Source organism: Anarhichas minor, unplaced genomic scaffold, assembly GCF_050575085.1.
Source record: "Anarhichas minor isolate MPS153535 unplaced genomic scaffold, ASM5057508v1 ptg000017l, whole genome shotgun sequence".
NCBI lineage: Eukaryota > Metazoa > Chordata > Actinopteri > Perciformes > Anarhichadidae > Anarhichas > Anarhichas minor.
This window is the reverse complement of record NW_027466463.1, coordinates 16,876,133-16,890,328: the sequence shown is the minus strand read 5'-3', so window position 1 is coordinate 16,890,328 and position 14,196 is coordinate 16,876,133. Positions and strand designations below refer to the sequence as shown.

Sequence of the window (14,196 nt, the reverse complement as noted above, 5' to 3'; positions counted from 1 at the left end):
TTCCAGCAATGCCTGGCCTCGCAACCAGATTACTGCCTGACAAATAGGATTTCCTCATGAAACAAAGCAGTGTTTATTCAGTCGGCAGGCTTTTAAAGAGCCGGACCGTCCCTGTACGAGCACACATACACACACACACACACATACATTCATCATAGGGTTAAAATCACTGCAATCATCATTTCTTGTTTTTTTCTGCTGGAGCATTGTGGGTAAATTCCAAAGGCATCGTAGAACATATAGGAAGGGGCGTGGGCACGAATTTGTCCGACATGGTGCCCTGTAGATGTACACAACACACAGTAACAAAGGGATTCCCAGAAGCGTGCAGTTATGTTAACACACACACACACACACACTTTGACACAGCAGTTACTGTGTCGAGAACTCACTTTTGGCTGGACCTAACTGGAAAGGAATGCAGCCGGGCTTTATACATCCTGCCCGAGGGCCTGACTGAGGATGATGTCCTCTAGAGAGAGAGAAAGTGTGTGTGTGTGTGTGTGTTTGAGGTCAAATAGGTGAAACGGTCCACGTGGAAGAGATTTATGACGGTCTGTGGTTTTAGCGTGCAGCTAATGCAGAGTGTGTTTGTGTGTATGTAGATCGTTGGTAAAATTAAGCAGGAGGTGAGTTTCTTCACTGCAGTATTCCTCAAACACACACACACACACACAGTTCCCATTCCCTGCATACCTTGTGTTCTATCTGAGGCTGGCTTCCAGGAAATGAGGCACTTTAATTGAGTTGAGTTTTTACGGCTTGACTGGTGATGGTGGGTGTACGTACAAGAGAAGAGCGAATGAGGTGTCTTTGTGTGTGTGTGTGTGTGTGTGTGAGAGAGAGAGAGACGGGGGATGCCACCTGAAGAGACTAGAATTGAAAAAAAGGAGGCAGAAAGAGCATCGATTTCAGCTCAGAAATTTGATGTGAAACTAAACTATATATATATATATATATATATATATACATTACATCATTCATCACACACACACACATACACACAAACACACACACACACATATACACGTCAGCCACAGACCTCTTAGGAAGTGAATGAGAGGACAATGTTTAACAACTGTTTTTACAGCTGACCTCACAGGTATAGCTACAATAACTCAAAAGCCAAGTTTCATAGTTCCCTATTTTGCGATAACACTTACAGGAAAAAATGTGTGTTGAAAGTTGCTGTTTGTACACTTTGTGTGTGTGTGTGTGTGTGTGTCTGACACTACTTCTTTATGGGAGGACTGAGAGGGCCATTATAGACACAAAAAACATGACGTCGTTCAAACAGCAACGAGAGAGCCTTCTTCCCAAAATCCAACCAGAATAATCCAGTTTTACACACAAACACATTGTCTAAATAAGCCAGCTCGGCTCACTATGACTCACTGTGTTCCCCACAGTTGCCTGGTTAGCGGAGCTGGAATATGTTTTGCCTGCATCCTCCGCTCCTCTCGTGAATCTCACACACTCACAGAAAGTCTTTCCACCATGATTCATTTTTTTCCGGGTAATGACTTGCCGTGGTCCTGTGCTCAACGGTTTGTCAACAGTGTCCCCGGGGCCAAGCACAACACCGCGGCCCTCAAACAACTGAGCTCGGTTGGGTGTTTTGTGGGTTTTTTCGTGTTTTTTTTTGTCGTTTTTAACAATCAAAACATTCAGTGTGGACACTGCCCTCTCGTGAAGCTTCAACAGTGTGTTTTAATGCAACACAAGGAAATGTGAAGCAAGTTGAGCATGCGAGGAAAATGTTTTCAAAGTGACTAATACGATTCTTGCAGTCTGATTAAAATCTAAGCGTTGTTAACAGTTTATGTTTTCTTTTCATTTTTGACCTCATGCCAATGTCAACGGTGTCAAGCCTGGAAGGTGGAAAGAATATTAAAGGGTTAGGAGCATGCCCTGCAACGAGCAATCCACAGTGGTCTTCCAGGAAGGAGCTCCGGTTTGCTGATTATTTCTTCCAGGAAGGCCTTTTTTATTTTTTTTTTATTTTTTTTTTTTGGGCTGATCTGCGCTTATAGGAAAGACGTTTGGTTGGCCCATCAGCTCGAGTATTGTCACAGCCGCTTCTGATAAAGCCAGACCAGCTTCCAGGAAACCAGAGAGTTACCCTCTAGCATTCCATCATTCCTCCGCCATCACTGCACGGAGAGAAAGAGAGGGAGCAGGAGGGGTATAACAGGGACACGGATCAATAAAAACCATATGAGAAGCATACAGATGCACTCAGAAATGTCTGCATGTATGTAGACATACATGCAGACATTGACCAGCTAAATGTGACAGATTAAAACCGCAATATTTTTCTAAGCTGACTGCACCACCATCCCCCCCAACACACACACACACACACACACACACACACACACTGCAGCATTTGAAACTAATTGCAATTTAACTGAAATTTTTTTCCCGTAACACCCGGACAACCTAGCGGATGGGTGTGCCTCCGCTGTCGAGAACAAAAAGACCTGCGATGACCTGAAACGTACAAAAAGGTGTTGCAAGAGGCGGTTGTGAGGCACGCTGTGATAGACACAGTCACATTGTTTTATAGGAGGTGGATTTTTTTTTTTTTTGCTGCTGTTTTTGCTCTCCATTCACAGCTGTGCGTATAGCGGGAAAGGCCAGATGCCAAATGGCTTACTGTAACGGCATGGACTCAGACCAAACCCTCCAACACTCTCAGGTGTCACTCTGTCCCCCCAGCCAGCAAACGGGGCTGCACGATATTTGAACTTGACACTGCAGCGGACACATGCGCATGCTTAAGAGCACTGGCTTATGCACATACATATGTGGTGAGTAAGAGTTTTTTTTTTTTTGGTCATGAGTCATTGTCAACGCCCATGAGTTACCTACAGTGGTGGAGGAAATACTCAAAGGCAACTTTCGGAAAATGCAAGTGTTAGAATGAGAAGATGCTGCATTCACAATTTAACTTTGGTAAAAATGAACAGTTATTAGCAGGAAAATCTACTCAAGTAACAAAAGTAAAAGTACTCATTGAGAGAGGAGTCAAGTTCAGTTTCAGTGTCGAGTAAAATTGACACTTGCATCTCCAGTTTTGGGCAATTTTATTCTTCAGTTGATAAAAGAACAAAAAAAAAAAAAGGTCTGTGCTCTCCGAGTCATATTTGTGATCAAGTTTGAAGTTCATTCTTAACTTTGGAAATTTGTACTCAAGTTCCACTTACTATCTTTTTGTAGCGCTTTCAACCACATCTGCAGGTCGTCCCAAGCATATGGTGTTTATTAACTCCATACAGGTCTCGCAGTCTTCTTAATGGAGTTAAACCCTCACACTGAGACTGTAAGATGCAGATGAAAGCTCCAGGAAAAGGATATTAAGTGGATTTACTCAAATGTGATTTACTAAATATGAAGCAGCCGGCCAACTTAGCTTAAAAAAAACTCAGTATTTCTTTATTTTAGCCTGGCTAAAGGTAACAACATCTCTTTCCCAAAATGAACACAAGTTTCAAAGGCACTGACTATAGTGGATGGATTTCATACTCTGAATTTGGACACTAAAATAAAATGGTGGATGGTAAATATAGAGCACTACATGGTAAAGTAAGGAGGGATTTTGGACACAGCATATTATTGCCAGCAACAAATTGCATTTATGTTGAGATATTTAACAGGATATATTAAAATTTAAGCTGCTGGTGGCGCAAAAGGAAAAAATGAGCGAATCACCAAAGTCATTAACATTCATCCTCTGAGGACCATAAATGTCTGAACAAAATGTTAAGGCAATCCATCTAATAGTTGTTGAAATATTTTGCGAAAAAAACTATATTTTCAGCCTCATGGTGCCGCTAGAGGAGAAGTCAGGGGATAATCAGAGTCTGTGAGATTCATCATGGGGACAATGAATATCTGTACGTAATTTCATGGCAATTCACTGAATAGTTGTCGGGATATTCCAGTCTGAACCAAAGTGGTTTCCATCTGAAATAATGTTATTTAAAAAAGTTTAAAAAACACCTGCATTTCTGCTCTTTATACTTACATTGGTTACTTCCACTTCTGTTTAGCTGCCTTTCAAAACACACACACACACACGCACACACACACACACACACACACACACACACACACACACACACAGAAACAAACAGATCAATATTACTAACAAGTGTATGAATTAACAGCAGTAGGGAAAGTGTGGGAGGGTGTCCGTCTCTGGCTGTGAGTCACTTACATAAGAAAGAGGAGACTAACTTTAAAGAGGCTGCTCTGCTCTTGGCGTTTCTTTATCAATACTCTTCCATTGTGGCTTCCACATTTGATAAAATCATTAACCGACTCGTTCCCTCCCTGAAGCTACACATGCAGCACCAGCTGGAAGACCAGAGTCAGACAAAAACCTGGAATCTAAACAATCTCATGACTTAAAACCAAAACAGCTTCCTGGGTTTTGTTTCAAATCGTCCACTACATTTTAAAAAGGTTTTCGCTGCAAATTAAAGCCGACAGAGGCCTTAAATTTAAACTGGAGGTTTTGAATATGAACAGCGGCGCTTTTCTGCCAATAACTGGCAGACTGCACTGTTTCGTCTCAACAAGGATCCGGTTGGATTAAACCGGCCTCAATGCTGAGCCCCCTGCACCGAGTGCTTTCAGTCATTGACCTGCCACTGTACGAATCTCCCAATATAAAACAATTGGCCCTTCACAGGCTCAGTGTGTTTGTGTTTACATATAAAGGTGCAGTGTGTAGGATTTGGGGGCATCTAGCAGGGAGGATGCAGTTTGAAATGAAACTTCTCCCGTGTGCTAAGCGTGTAGTAGAACTACAGTGGCCGACACGAAAACGTGAAAACGTGAATGTCCCTAACAAGAACCAGTGTTTGGTTTGTCCGTTATGGGCTACTGTAGAAACATGGCGGCCGGTTCCATGAACCCGCTCCGTATGTAGATACAAACGGCTCATTCTAAGATAACAGGAACAAAATTTTTTTTATTTTCAAATGAATACATGTTAAAAAACATACTGACTAATATTATATTAAATTTCCGCCAATAGATCCCCTTTAAATGCTTCACCCTGTTCCTTCAGGCTGGTCGCATTCAGCATTCATAGCTACACCTACGAAAATGTAAAACGCCGTAATTCATAGATATCCCACAAAATGATTTCGTATGTTATCCACGTAATCACAAACGAGGAAGTATAAAGATCGCGAAAGCACGCAGAAGACGGGCGGGAGAGAAGATGAAAAGTCAATGTTGATGTATTCGTCACGTAACTTGTGCGATAGTTACAACACTTCCATGGTTATCTTAACACAAACAAAAAGACCATTTACATGTAACGAGCGGAAATTGACACGTGTTGCTGACTTTTGCAGGAAAACGCACTAAAAATGAGGAATAACTTTTTGTAAGATATCATCCTGAGAATTGGTTGGTTCCTAAGTGATTATCATAACATCCCTCATTAACAACTAATCATTGCTCTAATTAAATACTCCATTCTCTGCAATAGGCGGCATTTAGACACATAAACACAAACCATCTCCCTATTTTTGAATGTGAAGGATCACATTTGTTCCAGAAAGAAGAAAACAGGGGGTCCGCTGTGTGTGTATGTGTGTGTGTGAATGCAAGAGCCAATCAAAGAGCTGCATAGACACTGAGCCCCACAAGTACTGCTGGTTTATAGGGCTCAGCTTCAGAGAAGTCACATGACTTCCCAGAGAGAAAGAGAGAGAGAGAGAGAGTGAGAGAGAGAGAGAGAGAGAGAGAGAGAGAGAGGGAGGGAGAGGAGTGGGCAATGTGGGAAAGGAGGATGAAGAAGAGGAAGAGGGAAAAAAGGGTCAGCAGGGTGACAGGATCGCTGCGAGGGGTGAACTGAAGGGTCTGGTAAATGAATGGAGGAGAAAGGAGATTAAAAAAATAAAAAAAAGAGAGATGCCACTGTTCTCGGAAGTGAAATCGTACAGACGGGTGATGGTCTGTAATTACAGCGACTGAACGAGAACTGACTGAGTGAGAGAGGAGAAGTCAGCAAGTGGATGAATGAAGGACGAGATGAATGAGTGCACACAGGCAATAGTGGTTGCAGTTGATTACTGCAGCGGGTGATCTTGATGGTCTAGTTAACTCTGCCTCATACTGTCATACAATAACCACATCGCTTAAAGGGACAGTTCACCCAAACATACGTAAGTGGTAGATGATTAATGCGCAGAGGCTCTGAATGTTAGGCTACACTGGAAGTGATTTAAATTAAGCTTGAGCACTCAAAGCCTTTTAAAATGGCAATTTTCTGAATACTATACTCCATCCTTTTTTCATCGGGACTATTCATTTGGAAGATTAATGAGAAATCAGTGATTTTTCAGAAGTCATTTGTCAATATCCGGGACGACAAACGAAACTCCATTCTCTTCCATAGAATCGGGGCGGAGACAGAAGAATAACTTAAAACTTTGTAAACTCACCAAAAGTAACCCGTAGGCCCCTCAGGCCCAATGACGGGAAACCTTAAAGCTACAGCATACAATGATACTTTAGAGTGTGCTTCCATCTTTGTTGCAACAGTTTGGGGGAAGGCACTTTCCTGTTTCAACATGACAATGCTCACATTGTACAAAGTGAGGTTCCCTGATTGTTGTGGGAGAACTTGACTGACCTGCACAAAGCTCTCTGACCTCAAGCCCATCAAACACCTTTTAGATGAACTGGGACGATGTCGGCAAGCCTTGCGTTGTCACACTCACTAATGCTCGTGAGGCTTGAAACAACACTTTTTTTTTTATAAGCGTTTCCTTATATTCAATTCTGTAGCTGACAGGACGCCAGTGTGGTGACATAAACATCGGGGTGATGTGGTCTGACCGTTTGGTCCCTGTAAGATCTCTGGCAGCAGCATTTTGAATGGGCTGAAACTTTTTGAAGATCTTTTTGGGAACCTTGTCAAGGGATCAGAAGATCAAACGATTGCAGCAGTCAATCCCGCCAGCAATAAAAGCGTGAATGAGCTTTTGGCACGGTCCCTGAGCTACAGTATATTATGAGAGCTGATCTTGTAACATCTTTTATGAGTCAACTATAACGCCAAGGGGCAGCCACGTCTCCTAAAATGTATGTTCACGAAACTGCATTGTGAAATACGTTTCGAGGAAAAAGTATTTTGTTTTGGATGTTTGCTTTTGACATATCACCAATAATAATGAGTCATAAAACGCAGGGCTTTGACCCAGGACACTGCCGTTCATGTCCCATGTGAATGAATTTAACCACATGTTTGATGGGTTTGAGGAAAGAGGGTGTTGCACTGTTCAGCTTGTAAAGCCCCTTGAGGCAATATTGTGATTTGTGATAATGGGCTAAAATTGACTTGGGATATGTGTGCAATGTTTAGTCATCCACATACTTTTGGCCGTAAAGTGCCAAAGACTACCCCGATTCAGCTTCCCTTGCATCTTAAGAGCAATGTGTGTGTATGTGTGTGTGTGTGTGTGTGTGTGTGTGTGTGAAATAAAGCTTGTCCACATGGTCCATGACATATGAACAGGGGGGGAGGATTTAAATGTGAAACAGATGTTACTCTTGTTTAGCAGGCACTGATGTCGACACCTTTGGACTGCAGAGGGAAGAGTGTGTTTGTGTGTGTGTGTGTGTGTGTGTGTGCGTCTTTAGTGTGTCTGCGTGACAAACCTCATTTGAGGGAAGGCTTCCCATAAACACCTGTTTTGTTCCGGTTAATAGCTTTCGTCATGGTGAAGAAATGATGGCGAGAGAGAGAGAGAGAGAGAGAGAGAGAGAAGGGGGGGGGGGGGGGGGCTCACCTCCTTCTGTGAAAGAGAAGAGCTCATGTGGGATGAACACATTCGTTTATTCATTCGGCCCGTCTATTTTCAGCCCAGTGGGTTTATGGTTATTGGAAAGGCGTTGCCGTCTCGTTCCTTCCCAGAAGGAGTCAATATTTCTCCCTCTCCTTCATTTCTCCCTCTCTGCCTCTTTTTTTTTTTTTTTTTGCTCTCTAATTCAATATTTTCTCCAAAACACCAGTCTCCCGTCTCCACACAGAGGCAATAAGGAATGCTGGAAGGCATCTGAGAGAAACAAAACACGCAGGCGTACGCGCACACACACACACACAGAGACAAGAGTGTGAGGTTACAGAAGCAAACCGGGATCCCGGAAAAAAAACTCCTCCTCAGGTCGTCTCCCACTCTCATCACAGCTCCTCCATCGCTGCTCTGCGTTACATCTTTATCTCTCTCCGTTCACGGCTCTTGTGGGGCTCTCGAGACCGACTGTGGCCTTTTTTTACGACGCTGATGTTTGCTAATGACTTTTAATGACGACTTGTTATGGCTCGTAAAACCCAGCTGTGTTACTGGCAATATCAACTTTAACTACAGTGTGGTGCGGTCCTGATAACACACACTGGGACTTTTATCGCGTAATTAACATAGGACAAGACAGCATGAGTATGAGCGCGAGTGGGAAATGTGTGTGAAGGGGAGGGAGATGGGAATGTAGTCGTAGCACTTGTGGGTCAGAAAGAAAAAAGTGAGTGTCAGACAGAGGTGGGAGTTGTTTTGTAATGAGTGCAACTCCCTCGAAGCCTAATCTCAGGCCACGGTAGATACAATCCCACAAGCCTTCGCCTCCAAATATTGACTAAGGACCAGGAGACACGAGGGAGCTGGGGCTTTATTGCCGATAAGAATAGAGTTAAGGGCCAGATATAACCAGTTCAGTTTGGGCCCGAGCCCATGGCCCCAATCATTTCATGTGTTTGTGTGTGTGTGTGTGTGTGTGTGTGTGTATAGGTGAGATGCCGATTTTGCGGACATGCTTTCACCTCCTTTCTCACTCTCTATTAATAAGGAAATGGATGATGGCTGACAGCGCGGGGATAAAGGTCAAGCCAAAAGCAGGTGTGCGACCCCTGAAGAATCTGAGGGTGTCTCAGTTATCTCAGCGCATTCGTGGTCACAACACAGTGTAAACACATCATACACACATCATACACACACTACACACTGGAGCTTGGTGATGACCTGATGAGAAGAGACACGGCTGTTGATGGTAAGACCCAAAGTAACTAACTTAGTTATGAATTACAGGAACTAACATTACTTTTTAAGGCCCTGTTCCAGAACAAAAAGGCAATCCTCTAATATCCTCTAATATCTATCTAATATCTTCTTATCCTGCGAGAATAGAACTAAGCCTCCCACTCGTAACAAACCCTGTTGTGTCTTCTTGAGTTTTACTCCAACTTATACTTTAACAACAATGTTTGTATGGAGACAGAAGTCTCAGTGCAGCGGTAGCTGATCTTTTTTTATTGTCTGATCGTCTGGTCTTAACGTCACATGTTCACCACCATACATTTGCATTTTTTCCCAAATTCAGTGTTTGTGTTTTCTGTTTTAATTTAGCTGAATTCAGTTTTATAAGATTCAAGCCCATTTGTCAAAAAGTGTCTAATCATGTGATAGATGAATACAAATTCAACATTTCACAATAAAATATTCAAAATGTTATGAATGTCAATGAATCTGATGTAACACTACATTGCACAATTTTTTTATTATCAAAGGATCTGCTTTAATAGTCTACAGTTAAGAAACAAAACATTCCATCCTTTTGAAAGATAAAGTGCTCTAAATTTAGCTGTAAGTGTAGAAAAGATTCATGGTTGAAAGGACAATTTTAATAATTAGTATGAACTCTGTTAGGATGGCCACGTAGCGGCTGGACTTTAGAAGCAGGAGGCTTGACACAGAGGTTAGGTGCAGACAAACCAGGTGTTTATTGCATTCCCTGAAAGAAAAGGAATTCAGTGATTTTATTTATAAACCGAACTCCAGAATTATATGTTAATGCCAACAGTTGACAGGAAGTTAACATGGACCCGAACTGTTGCCTTGCAACGGAATCCCAGTGAAACACACTAAAACAGAGCTTTTTGGTAAATACTGGTATATTAACATCTTATGAAGGACCAGGTTTCACTGCACTCTGACTTTTTCCTCCAAGAACTGAGAAGCCACAAATTGCATTTTCTGGATGGCCAGCTGAGTATCTTCAGGGGAAATCTGAAGATGCCATACAGCCCGTACTGAATTTCCAAAATAGGGGTACATGAGAACTTGTATTCCTTGTCCCAGTGCTGCCTCCTCTCCCTCACCAACCTGACCCATGCGGGCACAGAACTCAGAGGGGCTTAAACTGGGCTCCTGTAGATGGAAACACACAATGTTTGTCTCCACGGAAGCCATGTCTACAGCGAATAGAGGAGGGTCACAGTCGAGCAGAGCTGGGAGAGGTGAAGAAAAGAGTAGTTATGAGCAGGGAGTTTATTATTAAATTTTCAGAATTATGAGCTGCTCACCTTCAGCAAAGGTTTTAGCATTACGATGATCCTCCTCCAGTCTTTCAACCATCTCCAGTAAAGACAGTTTTCCAGCTGCTGCCAGTATACCAGCCTTCAGTATCCCCCCACCCAGGGCTTTACGACACCGCACTGCCTGGGATATGAAGTCTCGGGGTCCAGCCAGCATGCAACCCACGGGGGCACCCAAACCCTGTTACACACCGTAGTTTGAATTTAAGCAGTTTTATTTTGTTTATTGGTTCACATCAATTTGTATGTTCTGGTTCATTCTGAGTGTGTTTGTGTTTTGCAGTCCCACCTTAGAGAGGCACAAACTGACAGTGTGTGTGTGCTGCAGTATGGTGGATGGTGGCACCCTCTGGGCCACAGCAGCATTCATCACCCTGGCTCCATCCATGTGAACTGACAGACCATATCTATCTGCCAAAGCACGAACCTTGGAGATGGAAACAAACCTGTGAGATCTGCTGCATTCTTTATTTTATTGTTGTAAGGCAAGTACATATAAGTAAAACAGATATCCACACACACACACACACACACCTCCTGCAGGAAGGTCAGAGGCAGCACACGCCCTCCCTGTACGTTGTGTGTGTTTTCCAGACATATGAGGCGTGAGCGGGGGTAATAGGATTTGGGGTAATCGTGGCGGATCTTTGATTCCAGCTGGTCCAAGTCAAATGTTCCATCAGGGAGAGTGGTCACTGTGACGGAGTGGACCCCTGCTAGCTGTGTCAACACACATAAACACAGTGAATGAATCCAATGTAGACGATGAGGAAAGAGGTGCAGAGGGCCTGACCACAGGTGTCTGCTGCTGTGGGACACTCACCTGTGCGCTCCCTCCTTGCTCATAGATGTGTAAATGGGAACGATCGCCCACAATCATCTCGTCGCCTCGCTCCCTGCAGTGCACCATCACTGCATAATGAAATGTGTGCACATTAATCCCCTTTCTGACCTCATAAATGTGTATTCAGACTCTGCCAATAAATGCACCGCTCACCTGCGATGAGATTGCCCATGGTTCCAGTGGGAACAAAAAGTGCAGCTTCCATTTGAAACATATCGGCTGTAATGTTCTCCAACTCTGCAGGAATTGGCAAGACATTAGTCAAAAACTGCAAGATTTATGTTGCATTTCACAAGTAAAGATGCATGAATTCATATTTAACCATCACATAGAGAAGAATTTATTAATATGAAATTATTAATTTGAGTTTTTAAGGAGGCCCATTTCTCCTTAAATGTCAAGGGTGATAAATCATGTATTGCACCCTCGGTTTAATATTTGGCACCCTCATTTTATGCCAATTATATTAATGTAATCAAAAAACAACTGTCATGAAACATTAGTCCTATGCCTATTACATCACATCATAATAGCTCAACATTGTGGCGGACATGCTTAACTTTTTTGGTAGTGTCTGGTTATTCTTTTTTTGTGTCAGTAGGTGGTAGTATTTAGTTGTGATTTCTCGGGGAACAGGATTCATACCCGTATCCTCAAGAAGCAAACAGTTGCTGAAAAGGAATGACACACTGTGTTAATGGCTTTTGGTTAGGTCCGGGCTTCTGTATTTTTACTGAGGTGTATATAATAGAAGTTGTGAAATATTTGCTCATCTGATCACTGTCATTGCTTGTGTGTGTGTGTGGATGATGACGTGGTAAAATGGATGATCCTGTTCTTGTTATAAATTCTTTACACGGTGGCTTCCGTTTGTATAACCCTCTTAACTGCATTGTAACAGGTTTATATTTGCTCTCTTAGTAGCTGCGGTCTTCCCACTTTGTATTGTAACTGCTGCACAGTCATTTTCCTCACATGAACAGCTTCTTGCTGTCCTAGAGCAATGTCCCACACTCGACAACAAAAGTTGCTCCTTCAGATATTTTAAGTTAGAGGCCGCTCCTCACCAACCTCAATCTTCTGAAACCAGCCAGGCTGAAGAGATTGCTCTACTACTAAAACAAGCCCAGGTTGAGAGCATAGACTGTACATAAGAAGTGGACGTAGTAGTCACGGTGGCATCTCCCATTGGTTTGTGGATTGTTTGGAAGCCTTGAGTTTGGCACTTAGGCCGGTGCCATCTTGGCTTATCGCAACCAGAAGTGACAGGAGAGGTTGGAGCTAAGTACAACTAAGTACAGTCGACGCTGTCTCGACCCTTTCACTTTCATGAACTGAAAATACACTGTGAAAGGGTTAAAGGTCTAAGACGAAAACACTTGCAACACCCAGACCGGACAACGCTGTGTTAGCGATCTGTCAATCCCAAGGTAGCCACATCCTAAAGCGTACCCTACTTTATCGTCTATTTTACTCTAAATGGGACTAATGTACCAGATGAACATCATGCTGTAGTTTACTAAACACGACCGAAGAGCTCTATGCTATAAGACAGATAAATGGAGAATGCAAACAGGTCACATTCCTCTTGCTCAGAGGATTAGAAGGATGTCACACTTGTTGCCGTCTGTCGCAATCTGGCGGCTGTATTAAATATGGCGGCCTCTCTTCCCTCCCGGCCGAGCTCTATACTGTTAATGTTTATCATTGCTGCAGACATGTAAATAACTGAATCTGCTGTTTTTGGTGGAAATATATGCCTTGGCGAAATACGTTCACGCCAGGATGCCGACTAAAAGTATCAATATGTGGATGTGGTGATTTATGTCATCTTACTGACACTTGTCAAGAATAACACATCACATGTGAGAGTTGCTGGATGGCACACATGCTGTATAAGGTAAAATAAAGATCAACTACCGGTACACTCAGACAGCTGTCTCCATCTAATTTATGTTGTAAATTTGTTGTATAGGTTGGAGAATAACTCAAGAAGACATGACAGGTTGTTTTTTTTACAAGTGAAAGGCTTGAGTCATTGGACTAGTCTGACAGAATAAGAGGAATTGTAAGGCTGTCAGACAAGACTAGCACGATCTAGCTCATCCTGTCAAGACAAATAACAGGATTGGGTAACGTTGGCGAGGTAGCCTCAGAACGTCTAGCACTGTAGTGCACCCCACTAATTTCAGGTGCCTTAAAAAGTAATGTTGGTTCCTGTAATTCATAAATATGTTAGTTGCTTTGGCTCTAACCGTCAACCGTGTCCTGTCCTCTCGTCAGGTCATCTTCAAATACGGCCTTCACCATGGCCTGCCTCATTGCCGGCCCGGGTTGGGCCATTACGTCGCTGCGGAGGTCCACCACCCGGATGATGGCCGTCCTGCCCGGTCCTTGGTAAGTGGGCTTCCTGATGTTGTGATTGCCCCGCACAGAGCTCCATCTCACCACGGCAGCTGCTGCATCTCCTGCCCTGAGCGGTTTGCTCGAGGCCACGACACCACGGTTCAAGACTTTACACAAAACTCTGCTGGAAAATATTTTCAAAGACATGTTGCTGAATGATTTATATCTAAAGCAGCGTCACAGGTGAGGAAGATTCCAGCCACACCTCTGTCTCTGACACCCCCCCCGTTCACGCCCTTATATGTGTGGAAAACACACACAACGTACAGGGAGGGCGTGTGCTGCTGTTACAGGTCCCAGCATGAATGGGCCTGATCACAGATTTTGTGCCTGAGAAAAACAGGAAATAAATGAAACAGGCAAACGCTGTGGCTTCTCGCTTCAGTGTCCTCTCAAGCTATTCTTTATTTTTACACTTCTTTAAGTGAAAACAGTCTTCTGTATATGTTTCTCCATTTCAAAACACAGGAAAAATACATTAAGTTGTAATAAACAAAATAACAAAGGTTACACTACTATTATTACATGTTTGATCAACATATCTGTTGTCTCT

General features: G+C 43.1%; 1 protein-coding gene across 1 annotated transcript; it reads right to left on the bottom strand.

Moving 5' to 3' along the window:
- Window positions 1–9,946: 9,946 nt before the first annotated feature.
- On the bottom strand, window positions 9,947–13,790 carry LOC142952029 (uncharacterized). The gene is made up of 7 exons (XM_076094011.1): window positions 13,493–13,790; window positions 11,391–11,474; window positions 11,217–11,305; window positions 10,928–11,113; window positions 10,683–10,820; window positions 10,382–10,574; window positions 9,947–10,306 (listed from the first exon to the last, which is right to left on the bottom strand). Exons 1-7 carry the CDS (start codon window positions 13,788–13,790, stop codon window positions 9,999–10,001), a joined length of 1,296 nt encoding a protein of 431 aa, XP_075950126.1. The 3' UTR covers window positions 9,947–9,998.
- Window positions 13,791–14,196: the final 406 nt, after the last annotated feature.